Source organism: Lygodium microphyllum, chromosome 15 (genome assembly GCF_053477565.2).
Source record: "Lygodium microphyllum isolate KBCC chromosome 15, Lygodium_microphyllum_v1.1.10, whole genome shotgun sequence".
NCBI classification, from domain to species: Eukaryota; Viridiplantae; Streptophyta; class Polypodiopsida; order Schizaeales; family Lygodiaceae; genus Lygodium; species Lygodium microphyllum.
Genome location: NC_141149.1, coordinates 2,981,927 through 3,000,701, shown reverse-complemented (window position 1 = coordinate 3,000,701; position 18,775 = coordinate 2,981,927). Strand labels below are relative to the sequence as shown.

The 18,775-nt window shown below is 47.0% G+C and overlaps 1 protein-coding gene and 1 pseudogene across 1 annotated transcript in view; both read right to left on the bottom strand.

Annotated features, from left to right (window-relative positions):
* LOC148024207 (sugar transporter ERD6-like 4) overlaps positions 1 to 16,043 on the bottom strand; it is a 75,591-nt gene extending 59,548 nt beyond the window's left edge. The window contains exon 1 of the mRNA XM_087693831.1: positions 15,506 to 16,043. Within this exon, the coding sequence (XP_087549957.1) occupies positions 15,506 to 15,709 (204 nt within the window). The 5' untranslated portion in view covers positions 15,710 to 16,043. The remainder of the gene's footprint in view (positions 1 to 15,505) is intronic.
* Positions 1,419 to 14,889, bottom strand: LOC148024208 (uncharacterized; annotated as a pseudogene).
* Positions 16,044 to 18,775: the final 2,732 nt, after the last annotated feature.

Sequence of the window (18,775 nt, the reverse complement as noted above, 5' to 3'; positions counted from 1 at the left end):
CTTTCGCCTACAGCAATATGCTAATGCTTGCACCAAGTAGGAAACACTTGCAAAAATGCAAATTTGCATTTTGATCAAAACGCAATAGTTGATGCAGCCTGATGCCAAAAAGCTGCCCCTTAGTCCCTAGAGACTATTATCTAGTTGCCTCAGGGTGCAAACGGGCAATAGACCACTTGTTCAGGTAGTAAACAGAGGCTGAAAATCTATGTTTGAGAAATCTAGGCTGCTCCACGATGAAAGCATGCTCTTCTGCAAGAAATCTCCAAACTGTGTCCTCACTTAGACGATGATACCATGTGAGAGTGCACAACGGAAGAGAGACACAAACATACACATACACAGAGAGAGAAATGAAATGATATATTAAGATCCATCCTGATGATCTTGCAAATCTCTAACCTGCTCAGATCAAGAGATGGTGCATCAAGGGAGTACTGGAAGGGGGGTAACTTGTCCATGCTAAAGCCATGCAGCTCAAACCACGCCGACATCTGTGCATACCAACATGAAGTATCACCCTCTCTAGCAAGTTGCCTAGAGGACTCAAGGGCCAACCGTGCATATCTATATCTGGGTAAGTCCCATAGGCTATGTATGTATGCAACCGATCGAGTGAGGGCTTCTACCACAATCGATGTAGCTACTAGCTCGGCTTTGATGATCTCATGTGGCACTGAGACCTTACATCTGATCATCTTGGATATCATGGACACTAGGGGTTTCTCCATCGACCTCCATCCGTCATAAGTGCAGCCTGATCTGCTACGGTGGTCAAGACTGGGCCCCCATATCTGAGTAGTGTGGATGTGACCAGTGTATCGAAGAGCCATAGCTTGGTGCGGGGTTCTTGGAATTGCACCTATGAGCACATCCTCTCCAAACCACCTAGTGTTGTGTATCCGCGAGTCAGTCTAGTGTCTGTTGCCTCTCACATAGAAAAGGTGGGCTTGTGAATAAAACTCCCAGGTATATGTAAGAATCCACATATTCCAGTTCCTCAGATCCATATGTGAATTTAGGCACTAATCTCCTGACCCACTGTGGTGTAGTATTAAATACCATCACCTTGGTTTTACCAAGGTTCACTGCAAGCCCACTATCCAAAGTAAAGGAGTATAATGCATCCAAGTGTCTCTGTAGACCTCCTAGAGAGTCAGCTGTCAATACAATGTCATCTGCATACAATAGGAGAGGTATCCAAGTGCCAGCTAGTGGAGCTCCTCTATCTCCTTCCTATGACATGTAATCAGCAATCCCATCCATGTACAGGCCAAATAATGTCGGAGAGAGAGGGCATCCCTGCTTCACCCCAATGGTGGAGTAAATAGATACCGAAAGACCCTCAGGTGTCCGGACTCTTCCCACAACTCTCTCATACAATGCCACTTGGATTATTTGCTGTAGCTCCTCCCAGAATAATACTGCCACTCCTCCCGACCCGCGATTACTGTGGTATGTGCGTGTCTCCTTCCTACAAGCTGACTCCCACCTATAGCCTATCACCTGTGAAAGTGTAGTATGTGGTCCCCAATGTGTCTATGAGTAGAACGCTATATCTCTCACTCTAAATGTCTCCTCAAAAGCTTCCACATCCAATCGGGGGGCTCCATTACAGTTCCAAACTGCCACTGCAAGGCTGGTCCCATAGATCTCACGCCGTCATTTGTGGCACCTCTCCATGACCACCACTCCCCCTTCTCTGTAGAAGGCAAGTTTGCCCTCCTCCCTGGCTGCCTTAATTTTTGGCATGCACTCTCTCATGTGGGCTAGTTGGGGGTGTGAGATCGTCACCCAAAAACACACCGGTCCCTTTCAATGTACGGTGTTGAACTAGGAAGTCTCTCCTAGCCTCCATGGTGGGGAAGCGAAGAATGAGTGCACGCTCTTTTGAGCTCTCCCTTTCTGTGCTTTTCTTGCCTACTCTCCAAGCAAAGACATGTGTATCTTTCTTAATATTCATTAACGTGTATAACACCTTGGTGTCCTCATCCACTTTTTCATGCATCTTCAGCCTCGCCACTCGAACATGGAGTGCTCTCATTTTCCTTTTTTGTTCCTCCTCCAATGTGTCATTGATTATGGTTGTAGGTGCGTGTGCTAGGTGTTTCCCCTTCTTTGCAATTTGAATCCATTGCTCCGCCTCCTCTACTTTGCTGTTGGGTTTTCTTAAGCATCTCTTACCAAGAAACAACCTCCATCGTCGTCTCCTTTTTTTGGAGTTGTACTTCCTCTTTGATGTGGGTGAGCTCCTCGATCATGCTAGGTTGGATTTCTCCTTCCTCTAGCTTGGGGTTGAGCTGAATGTCAATCAGTAGCTCCCTAAGTGATTGAATCTCCCCATCTTGGGCTTCTATCTTCAATTCCAGCTTTTTAATCTTATCGTTCAGCTGCCTGTTGACTATGCTCAGTCCGTTGTCATACTCCTTGACTTTGATGGCATTGGTGTCAGAGTGCAGTGGTGCGGAAGCGTAGGACTGAGAGAGAGAGAACGCAGAGAGAGAAGGGAGAGAAAGAGACAGTGTACACTGAAGATCTGCTGTATAAAGAATGCTGAATACAAAGATATACACGGGCGCAGTGCGCTGGACTGCGTGTCTCCACCTCGACGATGCGACCTGCTGTCCACCTCGAAGTCTGCTGCAGTCTGCACTGTCTGCTGTCTGAAATCTGTGAACAGAGACAGAAATCTGCACGGCACCGGTCTGTAATCTGCGACAGAGAATAGTGGCCAGACTGCTGAAAACGTCAGCAATAAATAGGCGAAAAATCACCTAGAACGGGGCGCCAAAATAGGGCGCAGCCAGGAATAAAATGGCTGCAGGCAGTCGGACTGCCACGTGGCAGTCCGACTGCTGCAGGTCCGACTGCAGCAGTCCGACTGGACTGCACCTGCCTGGCTGTACCTGCCTGGCTGTGATCCTCTCTAACACCCCCTCTCAGAGCCTGGGCAGGGCAGAAGCCTGAGGGATCTGGAATGTTGCCGAAGTAGAGCCTGAGGAAGCGCCTTCGTAAACAAATCCGCAAGATTGTCCTCCGTCTTGCAATACTCCACAGTGATGGTCTCATCCAAAAGCTTTTCTCGGATGAAGTGGTACTGGATCTCAATGTGCTTCGTCCGGGCATGAAAAACAGGATTCCTCGCCAAGGCAATGCAACTCTCATTGTCACATCGCAGCAACGTAGGACGAGTCTGGGGGCACCCAAGCTCCTCCAATAGTCTCCGAAGCCACACAACCTCGCATGTGGTGGAAGACGCGGCTCGATACTCCGCCTCAGTAGACGAAAGGGCTACCGTGGGCTGCTTCTTGCTACTCCAAGAAATAACACCTGCACCCAAAGTAAAGCAGTAACCTGTTGTAGACCGCCTGTGGTCCACGTCACCGGCCCAATCCGAGTCGCTCCAACCTGCAAGTACAAGATCTGACCCATCTGTCCCTGCGGGGTAATGAATCCCCAAATCAGACGTCCCCCTCAGATACCGAAGTATCCTCTGAGCAGCCTACCAATGTACCGTCTTAGGTTCACTCATGAACCCTGCCAAGAGCCCAACAGCAAAACATAGATCAACCCTGGTGTTGAGAAGCCAAATCAAAGACCCTATCAGCTGTCGATAGCGGGAAGCATCCGCCAAAGGAGAAGCTGAGTGGGAAGTGGCCTTCCAGTTCGGATCCATAGGAGTAGAGAGGGCCCGACAATCTTCCATCTCAAAAGACACCAAGAGCTCCTGTACATATCTCTGTTGGGAGAGAAAGATCCCCCTCTGAGACTGATAAATCTCATGGCCTAAAAAGAAATGGAGTAGCCCCAAATCCGTCATCTCGAACGTCCGATGTAAAGCTGACTTTGTCTCCTGGACCTGCTGTGCATCATCACCTGTGACAATCAAATCATCAACATATAATACAAACAGCACACAACCATCCTCGGAAGTGTGAACATACAGCTGCGGATCGGCCTTGGACCGCCGATATCCCAACTGAGTCTGGAGGAACGAATCAATCTTCTCGTTCCAAGCTCGCGGGGCCTGCTTGAGACCATACAGGGCCTTCTTCAACCTGTAGACTTTCCCATCTGAAGAACCAAAGCCAGGAGACTGCTCAACGTAGATCTCCTCCTTCAAATCACCATTCAGGAAGGCCGACTTCACATCCAGCTGATAAACAGGCCATCTCCTATGACCAGCCAAAGCAAGAACAGCTCTAATGGTCGCCATACGAGCTGTGGGGGCAAAAGTGTCATGACAGTCAATCCCTGGGCGCTGTGCAAAACCTTTAGCAACAAGGCGAGCCTTGTGCTTATCCAAAGTACCATCACTGAGGTATTTGGTCTTGAAGACCCACTTGACTCCAATCACCTTCTTCTTCGGGGGGTGTGGCACGAGTGACCAAGTGCCATTCCTCTCAATAGCCTCCAACTCAGCTTCCATAGCTTTCTTCCATGGGGCGGACTGTAAAGCCTCCTTCACGGAGGTGGGCTCTCGATCCTGCATAACACGGGACATCAAACAATAGTTGGAGCAAACAAGCTCCGTAGAATGTGCCTGGTGCCTCCGTGACCGCCGCGGACCATCCTGCGGTCCCCACTCCTCAGGAACCCCCTCGATCCCTGAATCACGGAGTGTGTCACGGGCCCAGCGAGGAGGAGGCCGAACCTCCCCTCGTCGTTCTCCATCAGTAGAAGACTCTGGAATGTCCACCGGTGGTAACTCCTCAGAAGGATCCGGTGGAACAGTAGACTCTGTGTCAGAAACAGAATCATAATCAAACGGCACAGGCTCCAGTGGAACTGTAGAAGGAGCCAAACTCTCCCCTGGATCTCCAAGAACGGGGTGCTCCTCACCCGTTGAAGAAGCCGGAACCTCCACAAACCGCACATCACGGCTAGTATATACATCCCGCTTGACAGGATCATACAGTCGGTAGCCTTGGGACTGGGAGCTGTAGCCAACAAATACCTGTTTGCGGGAAGCCGCTTTGAATTTGTCACGGTGAGCTTTGGGAATGTGAACATAGGCATCACACCCAAAGACCCGAAAGTAAGAAACATCTGGCTTCGTCCCAAAATAAGCCTCAAATGGAGTCATCCCTTCCACGGCCGAAGTAGGGGATCGATTAAGGATGTGGACTGCAGTAGCCACAGCCTCGGCCCACAGAACCTGAGGGGTCTGTCGGAGCTCCATCATGGTGCGCGCCATCTCGATCACACTGCGGTTCTTCCGTTCTAGAATACCATTTTCTTGAGGAGTATTAGTATTGGCAAACTCCTGGTGAATTCCTCTATCTGCACAAAACCGAGCAAATTCATTAGACACAAATTCACCTCCCTTGTCGGATCGCAAGGTCTTCAACTTCCGGCCTGATCGGTTCTCCTCAAAGAGAAGCCAATCCTTGAAGTGCGAGAAAGCTTCTGACTTTAGTGCCAAAAAGTAGGCCCATGTCATCCTGCTATAGTCATCCACGATCAGCATGAAGTACGAGCTCCCACGCAGGGACTCATTCCTCATAGGGCCACATAGATCCGTAGATACTAACTCCATCGGTGAAGTAGACCGCCGCGAAGCGGTGTGGGGAATGGCATCCCTATGCTGCTTCCCCCTTATGCAGGAGACACATGGCTGCTGGCTCACCACTATATCCGGCAACCCTCGAACAAGCTGTCCCCGTGACGCCTTCCGAAGATAGTCATAGTTCAGGTGACCAAATCTAGCATGCCATAATTCAGACTGTGACTGTGAGGTAAGAAGAAGAGTAGAGAGGGCAGTGGAAGACTTCAGTTTGTAAATGCCGTTCTCCTCATATCCAGATGATAGAACCTTCCTCGATTCACGATCAAGGACTCGCACTGTAGAACTGTCAAACTCCACCAGAAGACCAAGGGAGCAAATCTTATGGACTGAAAGGAGATGGTACCCCAATCCTGGTACATGCAAAACCTCTGAGGTATGGGTGCCACCTCGTCCATCCGGAATAAGCTGCATCTGACCCCGACCTGCAATAGAGACTGAAGAGCTGTCTCCAATGAGAACCTGCCCACGTGAAGGGCGCAGCTGGGCAACACCATCTGATGAAGGAGTCATGTGCCGTGAGGCACCACTATCAACAATCCACTCTCGAGCTTGGGGAGCCGTCAGCGCAGCATTAGAAGCATTCGGTAAAGCGTCCTCAATGACAACTAGATGTAGAAATGCAGCTGATGAGGGTGCAACCACCGCTCCAGAATCCTTAGTATCCTTCTTCTTGGTGTCCTTGGAGTCTTTGTCAAGGCAATCCTTCTTCCAATGGCCAGTCTTTCCACAAATATGACATGTGGAGTCTTTGTCCTTGTCCTTCTCCTTGTCCTTCTTGGACTTGTTATCCCCCTTCTTCTTCTTTTGGTCCTTCCCCTTCTTCTGAGAGGCTTGACCTGTCAACGCCTCCGTCTTGGAAGCATTCTGTCCCTTTAACTGTTCCTCTTGGTCCAAGACCATAGGAACCAACTCCTCCCACCGAAGAGTAGACTCTCGCCCCGAAGCAATAAGGGCAGAGTAAAATGTACCGAATCGTGGCGGCAACTGGGACAATAGTGTGATCGCCATGTCTTCGGAGGAGATCAGCTTCCCCGCATTCTGAACCTGCATCTGTAGCTGCCTTAGCTTGTTAATGTGTTCCCTTAGCGAAGAAGACTTATTGACGGACAAGGTCCGCATCTGTACCTCCAAAGAAACCCTCTTCATCAGGGTCATCCGATTGTACATTTGATCAAGCTCCAGCCATATCTCACGAGCCACCGTCAAGTGCTCGATGTGAGCGATCACGGCTGTAGTGCATGATAGAAAGAGAAAGGATCGAATCCTGGCATTCAGTTTGTCCCAATGAGACTGGGCCCTGGCCAACTCCGCATGAGCATCGGAAGAGAGTTTGGACTCATCTCTTACCGAAGGCCGGTCAACATCTTCCTGTACCAACTCCGCCAAATCATAGGACTCCAGAATGGCCAACATCATAACGCGCCAAATGCGGTAGTTGTCGCCATCGAGCTTCTGATCTGTAGGAAGAGCTGGTAGGACAGGCACCTTCCAGTCCATAATCGCCTGGAACTCCAAGTCCATCTCTGTAGACATCTTCACCTGCAATGCCTTCTCAAACGCAAAAGCAGCCCCCTCTGACTGGGTAAACTCAGCCTGCTAAGGCTCTTCCGCGTCCCGAAGCTTCTTCACCTGCCGGAGGCGATGAAAAAGCAAAACCTGCACTTTTAGGTTGAAAACTCAAACTTTCTCCGCGTCAAACAGCAGTAAACAGCAGCAAATCCACCACCTGTACTCCTTTCCTGTGCGCCCACACTCGTTTCAGCCTTGTTCCAAGGCGCAGCCCTCCTGTCTGCCCTTAAACGCAAAAAACGCAAATTTGTGTCGCGATGGAAACTCCTCTTCAGGTTGATTCTGCGCTCAGTCAGCCCTCAAACACTGCTCTGATACCATGTCAGAGTGCAGCGGTGCGGAAGCGTAGGACTGAGAGAGAGAGAACGCAGAGAGAGAAGGGAGAGAAAGAGACAGTGTACACTGAAGATCTGCTGTATAAAGAATGCTGAATACAAAGATATACACCGGCGCAGTGCGCTGGACTGCGTGTCTACACCTCGACGATGCGACCTGCTGTCCACCTCGAAGTCTGCTGCAGTCTGCACTGTCTGCTGTCTGAAATCTGTGAACAGAGACAGAAATCTGCACGGCACCGGTCTGTAATCTGCGACAGAGAATAGTGGCCAGACTGCTGAAAACGTCAGCAATAAATAGGTGAAAAATCACCTAGAACGGGGCGCCAAAATAGGGCGCAGCCAGGAATAAAATGGCTGCAGGCAGTCGGACTGCCACGTGGCAGTCCGACTGCTGCAGGTCCGACTGCAGCAGTCCGACTGGACTGCACCTGCCTGGCTGTACCTGCCTGGCTGTGATCCTCTCTAACAATTGGTAATCATCTGCTCTATCTGGACCTTCTCCATTTTGGGGGCGAACTCCGTCTTGTTGTGTTGGGCCTAATCGCGAGTAACACGGGAAAAGCGTAGACTACAAGCACGACCTTGAACACCAGGCGGGAGTCAAGCCAGGCAACCACGAGTCAAGACGGGAGTTGGGGGGCGGACGACAAGCTAGCAGGAATCAAGACGGGAGTCGAGGTGGCAATCGGAGCGGACGAGTCATAACAAGCAAGTGGCAATCGAGGCGCCTGTCGGGGCAGACGAGTCACGGCAGTTGAGGCGGACAAGTCGTGGCAATCGAGGCGGACGAGTCGCGGTAATCGGAACTGGACCTGACATGGAGTTGTAGGCGAAACAAGATCGCGACCTGACGTGGAAGAGAGAGAGAGAGAGAGAAAGAGAGAGAGAGAGTCGTCACGCCAAAGAGTCGTCATGTCAGCATCCCGTTATGCCAGAGAGTTGTCACGCCAGCATCTTGTCATGCCACACAGAGAGAGGGAGAGAGAGAGAGAGAGAGAGAGAGAGAGAAGAGAAAGATGAGGGAAGAATACTGCACTAACTGAAGAAGAATGCTAATACAATAATGATGGATTGATCAGCCCCTACACACAGCCCAAAGCATCAGTGAGGTCACCATATCAGCCTAATGATGATGGCAGCACAAGCACGGAGTTGGAGTGTCGAAGTGTGCACCTACAAAGGGGAAGACTGAAGACTGAAGAGAGTGCATGTCTGCCAAGTGGGGGAATGGCTATTAAATAGCCATTAATGCCCAAATCTGGTCAACCTGCATCAGTAGAGGCTAAAAATGCTAGCTAACCAGCAATAAATGCTGGCCACATAGAAAGAAATGCCAGAAAAACTAGGGGACACCCTGTAAAAATCCAAAATGACAAAGAGCATGTCTAGCGGTTGTAGGCCTAACTGTGGAAAGCAATAACTGGCCTAGGAATGCACAGAGGAAGCCCACAAATAAAGAAAATGCACCCAAACTGCCAGAGCTCCTGTCTCCGTCAGACTCTGACAGGAGGTCACAACCAAGAGATGACAGACTGACATGACTAACACAATCAGGCTAACAGGGGATACATTGACGAGATAGGTTCCAAAGAAAACTACTTTCTTGAAGATGGCCAAGACATCTCTTCTTGCCTTGTCACGTGCCCTTCCGTGCCAAGCTTTCTTATCAACGCTCAAGTGTCAGTATAAGCACCATGCACCTAGCTCTAATACCATGTAAAGAAATGCTAGAGCACAGACAAAGAAATGTAGAAAGTACAAAAATAGTGGAACAAGACCTACACAATGCTCAGATGAGTGAATGAATTAGTGTGTATGCTAGATGTGATACAACAAGGACCTCAAACCTCAAGGACTGGGGTAAGGTGAGTTGAGAGTGGTGTTGGAGATGAAGAGAGGGAGAAAAATGGCAAACTCCACTATGGAACTGAATCCTGATGCTAAGAATGATGATAACAGCAAAATGGAGGCACATGGTAGTGAAATATAGCTGTCTGAGTCGAGATGACATCATCTAGTCAAATGATGACACATGAAGGTCAATGATGTAGGCACACCAGGGCAGCCTTAAATGAAGCAGTAGCTGCCCAAATGGCAGCAGCAAATGGCTCAAATGATAAGATCTGGCTGGGCAGCAGGTCAACAATGATGTGGACAAGTAGAGTGGCAGCCAAGCAGAAGCCACCACTGATACAGATGTCCTCCAGACGGGCAGCAATAGGCTGAAGATGGAGACAGGATGAGAACAAGCCAGCAGCAGCCCTGGATGGGGTATGGGAAGCAGTATGAGGATAGGTGGCTAAAAGCTGAAGACTAAATGATGAATGATCAAGTGGGTTGCAGGGATGCTCACAAGTGACTCTATTTTATAGAGCATTTTGGTGCACTTCTCCTACTGCTCAAATATAAAGCCATATATCTTCAATAAGCAGCATTTAATGCTTTTGGGGGCTGTTTTAAGTTGAATAAAATAGGGACTAATGCACTATAATTTAGATTAGTGCTACCCCTAAATTTAGTGGCTCAACATATGTGTGCCAGAAAGAGTAAAACCCCAAGTTCATAGGGGTAGGAGGTAGATGAAAAGGACAAGTGTGGGTGGAAATAGTGGAAAATAGAAGGATGGAAGAAGAGGGTGGGATGGGTGTGCTGGATTGTGTGATGGTGCACCAAAAACAAACTCATTAGAAGAAACTTGGAAATCTAAGAGGTTACATGTCCTTCTATGTCTAGAGCCTTCTCTTCTCAGATTCACAAATTAGTATGCATTTAAGCCTCTGTAATAACTTATACACAAAACCTGCATGTTAATGTAGCTGACAAAGGAAGGACGCACAAAATATAAACTAGGGATACCTAATACCGATTATGGAAAATATAAAGACATAGATTCTCAGCAACATATGAGGAAAAGTCCGAGTGATGACACCTGCAAAGAAGGCAATAACTCCACACATGAACGAGAGCATAAACACAAAGTCAAAGCTGACCACATCATTTTCAAAATGCGAACTTCTAACCATGCAGAAGGCATGAAGCACCTAACCACAAAACAATGCCAGGACAACACCAGCAACATGACACAAGCACATGCAACCAAAAAACATGAGTCAACACAACGAGTTACCAAAGCCAAAATACACCCAGCCATTCACCAATGAAGAAAGTTAAAAGTCAACAGCTACACAGCTTAATGCAGTCAGCAGAGATAAGCACACCAATCCATCACAAGCATCATCAAACGTGTCACTCCAGCCACATGTCAACATAACATGCCACCAAATGCAGAACTATTAGCAGTCATGTTTGTCATGCCTTGTCATCTCCTGCCTGTGAGCCTCAGTCTGAGTCAGACGAGGACATTAGGAGCTCTGACATGTCTGTCATATGTTACGATGGGGGAGGCTAGTCACTCTTGACTGGCTGTCTTAGGATGTGTATTTCTTTTTGGCCTCTTTTAGTGGGCAGCCACTAGCTGCCCGGCCACTTTTTTGGTCATTGATGTGGGGCGCCCATTTTAGGGCATTTTTAGGGTTTGCGCCCATTTTAGGGTTAGGGTTAGGGTTTGTCCTTTTGCCTATTTATAGGCAGCCCCCCTCCCCACTTGATCACTTGTCTTCTTGCAGATTCCGACACTCCTTCTCCCCCGTGGTGGTGCTGCCATCATCATCAGCCTGATCTGGTGCCCTCGCTGACGCTGTGGGCTGCGTGCAGGGACTGATCAGTCTCCTTCCGCCTTCCCGTTTGTATTCAGCATTCATTTCAGTCAGTGCAGATTTCTCTTCCTTATTTTCTGCTTTCTCTCTCTCTCTCTCTCCCTCCGTGTTCGTATTCCTTCTTCCGCAGCGCACTCTCACATGGTATAAGAGCCGAAGGAGAGTACACGGAGCTGAGATCTACGCGGGAGAACACCCACAACCTTGCGTTTGCTGGTCAAGACGTCTCCAACAGCAGAGGCGTCACCTTCTGCACCATCTTCTTGATCAAGGCGGCCTGTTTTGGTGTCACATCTTTGCGTTTGCTGCTGGCGTCATCCCCAAAATTTGTGTTTTCAGCCTAGGCGGCCCTCCTCTAGCTGGGCGACACTCCACCAAGCTGCGTTTTCAGCTTCTGTGGCTGCGCTCAACCTTTGGCGGCACTCCTCCAAGCTGGCGACCTCATTTCTCCTTGCGTTTTGAGGCAGGAGGTTGTTTTTCTGTGGTGATTGCATCGTTAACACTTGCGTTTGACATCATCCTTGCGTTTTGTGCAAGGCGGCCAGCTCAGGAGCTTCTGGTGTTTGTGTTTCAGCACCGACAACCTTCCCTTGTGTTTTGGTGTTTGCAGATATCGAAGATGTCTTATCATCAGTTTACGGGCTTTGATGACTCAGATGACGAGCTTTTGTCTCGACGCTCATCCGAACGAAGGCGTGATTTCTATCACGAGGACCGTCGTCCGGAGTCTATTCCTCTTTCCCGTCCCCCTTCTATTCATGTATCTCAGCGAGCCCCTTCCCGTGGGCCAAGATGCAGCCTTTGGTACCCCCTGTCCAGGTACCCGTACTTCCTCAGCTGCCCAAAGAGGACCGGTTGGATGGCTCCAACTTTTCTCTATGGTCCTGCAAGGTGGAGTGTATCTTGGACTCCTTCGATCTTTGGGAGCTTGTTTCTGTTCCTATTCCCCGGCCTAAGGTGGATCCCGCAGATGGGACATCTCTGGATTGTGCAGCCTTATGGGATCAGCTCAATTCTAGAGCTAGATCTTTCCTCTTTCTGAGGTTGCAAGATTCTGTCATTGTTCATGTTCACAGGTTGAAGACTGCAGCAGACGTGTGGAGAAAGCTCACGTCTCTCTATCAACAGAAGACATTTGCCCACCGGATATCTCTCGAAAAGAAGTTGCGGATGCTCGCTATTGATAATAGTCCTTCCATGAAGGACCACATCAACAGATTACAGGATATGAGGGATGAGCTTGCATCCCTCGGTCGGACAATATCTTCTGAAGACATGGCTATGATTCTTTTGACTCAGCTACCATCGCCTCGGTTTGATGTCTTCTACACCAGCCTTCTTACTTCATTCCCCTTCTTTGATGCAGGGTCCTCTGCGGCAGTCTATTGCTACACCCGTTCCCGCTTGTGCACATTCTATTCCACAGGTTCCTTCCCATCCCCCACCTTCTCCTCCGGTGGTTCCCTCGTACCCCCCATCCCTTTCAAAGGGGGACGATCTCAGTGATGCGGCTGTGGATTCCCTAGCCCCTAGTGTTTTAGAGGGGGATTCCCAGGATCGTGAGGAGCTCCTTCAGCGGCAATCTACATCGACGGACTTCATCGACATTGGCATTCCTCTTGCCACCCCAGCATCTATTTCTTCTTCGGCCTTCAGCCACATCCAGGATCTGAGAGGGGGTGTTAGCAGTCATGTTTGTCATGCCTTGTCATCTCCTGCCTGTGAGCCTCAATCTGAGTCAGACAAGGACATTAGGAGCTCTGACATGTCTGTCATATGTTATGATGGGGGAGGCTAGTCACTCTTGACTGGCTGTCTTAGGATGTGTATTTCTTTTTGGCCTCTTTTAGTGGGTAGCCACTGGCTGCCCGGCCACTTTTTTGGTCACTGATGTGGGGCGCCCATTTTAGGGCACTTTTAGGGTTTGCGCCCATTTTAGAGTTAGGGTTAGGGTTTGTCCTTTTGCCTATTTATAGGCAGCCCCCCTCCCCACTTGATCACTTGTCTTCTTGCAGATTCCGACACTCCTTCTCCCCCGTGGTGGTGCTGCCATCATCATCAGCCTGATCTGGTGCCCTCACTGACGCTGTGGGCTGCGTGCAGAGACTGATCAGTCTCCTTCCGCCTTCCCGTTTGTATTCAGCATTCATTTCAGTCAGTGCAGATTTCTCTTCCTTATTTTCTGCTTTCTCTCTCTCTCTCCCTCCGTGTTTGTATTCCTTCTTCCGCAGCGCACTCTCACAAGAACATGCCACGTGAATAGAATTCACTGCAAGCAACCTCTTGCCAACATTACAGCTCAAACTAGCAGCTCACATGCAACACCAATCTAGTCCATACATCAGCACAAGCAAGACTCCTTCAATATAAACATCCAATATCATGACAAAACAACACAAGACATTAGAAGCAAAAGAACAACAAAACATGATAATCAAAGAACACAAGCAATGCAAGAGATGCAATGAAACCGGAACAAAGTTCACAACCAGGAGCTGAGCAGCATGAATATAAGAAATCATCATAAATGCTAACATACTACAACCATAGAGTGGCGTACAAGTGGTACAAAAGTAAGCATGTATGATAACCACTATGCAATACAATCACTGTGAATATGTGACACATTCATCTAATTTCTTAGTGTTTTGGGTGTATCTATTGTATTTTCTCTCTTTGGAGGAACCCAATATTGGTGCTTGAGAGATGGTTAGTGAATCATGGTCTATCCTTTGTGATGTTGAGTGCCTCTTGGACATGACTCTACTCCTTCTACCTTGTGCAACATTAATGCGAGTGGGGGTGAGAAATGTAGAGTGCAGCCTAGTCACTGTACTAGGAATTTCACTCAACAGAGATAATTCCACACTATTGGAGATATTTCCTTCATTGTGGCCAACATAAAAGCCTCTCAGGCCAGTTTACAACTCATTTTGGTACTCCAGTTTTGTTTCCTAGGTACCTTCTATTTATGCCTATATAAAAGACAGCCCTAGTCGATCCAAACCAGGTAGTCATCTTTTGTATTTTTCTCTTGGTGCTCACTTCAGTTGGCTCTTCTTTATGCCTTCCAACCTTGTGAAAGCTATTTGGAGGCTCACTTTGGTGTAAACATTGAAATCATAGTCATAGTAGGCATTATTGAACTATGCTCATTAATCCTCTGTTTATGCTACTATTGCCTTAACTCTCTTGTTCACTCTTTCCATTGTCTTCTCACTAGCATTGCCCCATGTCAAATCTCATGATATGCTACATGTAACAGCAGCAGCATGCTAATAAACTCGTAAAGAAGCCCCCTTTCTTTTGAACTCAAAATCTTGGCACACCCAATGTGAGATTTCTAGAATGTCTGTGACACATGAAATGTGAGTTAAGCATCCACCTAAAACATGTCACACTAGAAAAGTTTCAAATTTGCCATGAATAGCCAGAGTGTCAACAATGATTGAGTTCATGAAATGATAATATGCTATAACGAGATAGAGTCAACCTAAACCAGTCTTGTCCAACCCAATGTGCAGAACACTGCAAGTATATGCGGCCCCGTGTGGGGTACAGGACTTTCAGTGTGATGTTCCAAAATGGACATTTCCAGATCAATCCGATGCCATATCACACTAAGAATATGTTGGGGCTTAATATCTCCGTAGCATAACTGCCAAACATGAGATACATCATGCAGCTCCTTGTACATGGCTGCAAGAATCTTTTTCAGGCAAGCATCAATCTTCAAACTTGCCGGGCAGTGAATGAGCACAGAACCTCTGGGATTCCCTTCATTGTGAATACGTCTTGTGCAAAGTGTAACAGGCCAGGGGGGTGTGCAAGGCCTGTATTTACAGGTTGGAAGCAATTCACCACATCATGCCGTTGTTGGTTCTCAATAGATTCAGTGGTAAGCACTGGGGTCAATGGATCTCAATTCGATACTGTGACATCATTTCATTGGTGAATAGAAACTCTTCCCTTGCCTTTTCCACTTCCGAATCCATGCTTACAGAGGGATGTTACCACCGGATAGGCTTTGCTAATGAATGGAATCATCGCAAGAGAAAGAGCGATTTTTGGTAGAATTTCCAGATGCCCATCCCACGAGAGGTGAGTATTTATAAATAAACTAATCTATTGTGCAAGATACTGCGGTTAAATTGATGCGAATTCAAAGTCCTCAATGCTTTACAGCGAAAATTATCACGATCCATGATGTCCTAGCATCAACATACTCCGCAATGTGCTCCAAAAACAGATTTCCCCTGTCTGGGTTATGACACATCGATTGCAAACTTATAGAGGGAAGCATCAGAACTCACACAGAACCCAAATTGTACAGGCCCGAGCGCAACCACGGATGTACAGGCCACAGCAATGGCGATGCTCCCCCTGAAGACATCAGACCGTCTGGATCTCCGCTTCCGCTTGCCACTGGCACTCTTGAAATAATTCCGGAGGAGGGGCTCCGCCAACGGCCCATTGGCGCTGCTGCTCTCGGGATCCAGGCTACTGGGTTTAGCCATGGGGCAGGGTCATGCAGGCTGGGCAAAAGGGATGAAATTTTGGCGAGCGATTAGAGGGGTGCTCAATGTGGGTTGAAGCTATGGATGATTAGGGGGAAGGGGGTGACAATGGAGGGAAGGAAAGAGTGTGTGTGTGTGTGGGGGGGGGGGGGGGGAAACAGGCCAAAACCCTAAGGAAGGGAGGTGGATGGGGGAAAAGGATGTTCTGAGTTGGAAAGCTTAATTGCTAGGCGGGCAATTAGAGTCCAGGCAGCAGGGATATGACGCAGACAGACAGACAGAGAAAGAGAAAGAGACAGAGACAGAGACACACGCACGCAGAGACGCGAGAGGCGCGAGAGACAGAAGGGGAGGGGGGTGGGGGGTGGGGGGAGGCGAGAGACGTCACCCTTGTGCTTGCAAGTTGCCATATCCCAGTTGACAAAGCAATTAGCTGTAAGAAAACGTGGCCTTTAATATATTATAATTGTTGATAATCAAGTTGCGCCCCCGGCGACTGGAAATCCGTTTTCCATCCAATTATTATTATTATTATTATTTATTTTATGAATGTACTTCATACGACGTTGGGTTCTGCTTCTGACACGTCACCTTTAACATTGGGCAGGGGCGGGTTGTGGGCGCCACATTCGGCACCGCTCCTTCCTTCGGACATCGCAAATGTCCTTGTTTTGTAAACCTTTCCGCCGTATTTCTTTCTTTCCGGGTCCTGTTTGATTTGAGGAGGTCGCCGTGTTCCTTACCGTAACATGCCCTCACATCACACAACATCTCAAGACTAAAGTCTCTTGAGTCACATTAAATTTCTTGCCAGTGCAACATTAGGTTTCTTGTGAGTATATATGCCCTTGAGGACACTTTATAGCATTCATGGAAATGTTTCCAACGTTGATTGGTAATCCCGGTACCCCCAAAGTGGCAGCCCAGTTCCGTGGATACATTACATGCGTCTTTGCTGGTGTTCACTATCCCACTAGGTGGCTCCGGGGAGAAATATCACCAACGTGCAAGCTTTGACCCCTCGAGGGTGCAAGACAAGTTTGTTCTGTCAGATAAAAATTATAGTGATCCCCACATAGAGGCAGCTAACATCACGACTATGAACAAAACATGTTCCATGTTGACACTTTACAAATCATTCACAATGTATAAGCCTTTGAAAAAGCTTCATTGGGATCCTTTCCTAGATGATACAAATACTACGGTACACTGTATGAACTTGCCTCCTTGCCTAAAAGAACAAGACATAAAATTGCTAGACAATATGCTTCAAGAAAAGTATTCTTCTTAGAAAACATTTTTAGGAGTTGATACAAGGACCTTTACCTTTAGCAATCCAAACTTTTGAAACGGGGTGACTAGATGATTTAAAAACTACAATAAGACAGTGTAAATGTGATGCATTTTCGCATTTCCTCCTGCACCCAACAAAAAGGACATTCAACTTCACCCAATTCATTATATGTTTTGTCACATAACAGTTAAACTGAGCATAAATTTTGAGAGTGCAAAACCTTTCTCTATGCAATTGTGAGGTTTTTTCTCCTAGTTAAATTAATTCCCTAAAACTCAAAGCTTAGTTCTACGTGAACATTGTTTTAGGAACTTCTTACTCATGCGCTAGGATTACTTTATTTCAATCGACTAGAAGATGGAAAGTGCTTACAAATGCTATTATTGATTACAAATATTCTTGAAACAATTTTAAAAAGAAAAGGTCACATGCCTTATTTTGGACAACATTTGCAGAAGTAAACTAAAGGGGCAACTTTTCTAAGTTGTCGGCCTAAACCCATAGTTAGTGATTTCTATCCCTTAAAATGTGTAACATGTGTTATAGATTTTTCCATTTGAAGCCTCTCATGGTCTAACCAAAGGTCAAGACACAAGCACGCACACATGAAAAATGCAAGGTGGGAGCAAGTGTGTTTTGTGTCCTAACCTTAACCTTGTTTTATACGTAGTGCCTTGTTGGGGGCTCTGTAGAGTTAAATTGTTGGTCACTATATCATGTGACTCTAGTGTAAATTGGTTTTTATGTTCACTTTATGATATGTTACCCACATATAATGCAAGTTCCTCGATATCAAATGTCACAAGGTTTTTTCCTTGCTTTCAATGCATTCATTGCAAGTTTTATTGGTCGGTGCTTATTATTAGGAGATTTTCATTTTGCAGGGGAGCATATAATAAAGAATGGAGAAAGAAAGAGCACATTTCCACAAGAACGTTGGGTCCAACTCAAAGTAGGGCCATGCAACTTCTATATCCCATTCATGTAAAGACACGTGTTGCGATGATGATTTAATGTCCATTAATTTTTTCTTAGTGTTTTGAGTAAAATGGGGACTACTCACTCATCAAATGACCTTCATATGGTTGAACAAAATCTTAAAGAATGAATGGATGTTCATCAAACGATCTAGGCTTCAACCTCTAAAGATGAGAAAAATTGTTCTCTCATCAAATGACCTTGAGATGGTTTTACCAAATCTTATAGAAAGAATGGTTGTTCATCGAACAATCAAGGCTTAACCTCTAAAGCTCGAGGGAAATTTCGTATGGCTAGATTTATGCCGTACGATTTTCTTATACACAAGTACGTACCTACATATTGGAATGAAAATGCAAAATCAACACATTACTTGTTTACTTTCATTCTAGCCTCTCGACTAAACAACATTCTAGTTGTTGCAAATTGAATTGCAAGCAAAAGAACTATATTTTCTTGATGTTTCCAATTTCTCTCTCTACCAAAAGATGAGGCCCCCCATGAGTACAATCTTAATGCCTCTAAAGCCTCAAAAAAGTCATCATTTCATTTATTTATAAGAGTGTACGTTCTTTGTGACTCTTCTAAGGTTGTTTGTGAGCTTTGTATTTTGATCCAACCTATCGCTTGTAATTCTAGCTTCTCTTTAAGCTTTATTTGTTTTGGCACCATGATTTTGATCCCAACATTTAAAGGGTTGTCCTTGTAAGCTTTAGACGTTTTGGTACCACCATTTTAATGTCAACTTTTAAAATATTGTCTCCTTTGAGGCATGTGTGGCACTACAATTCACA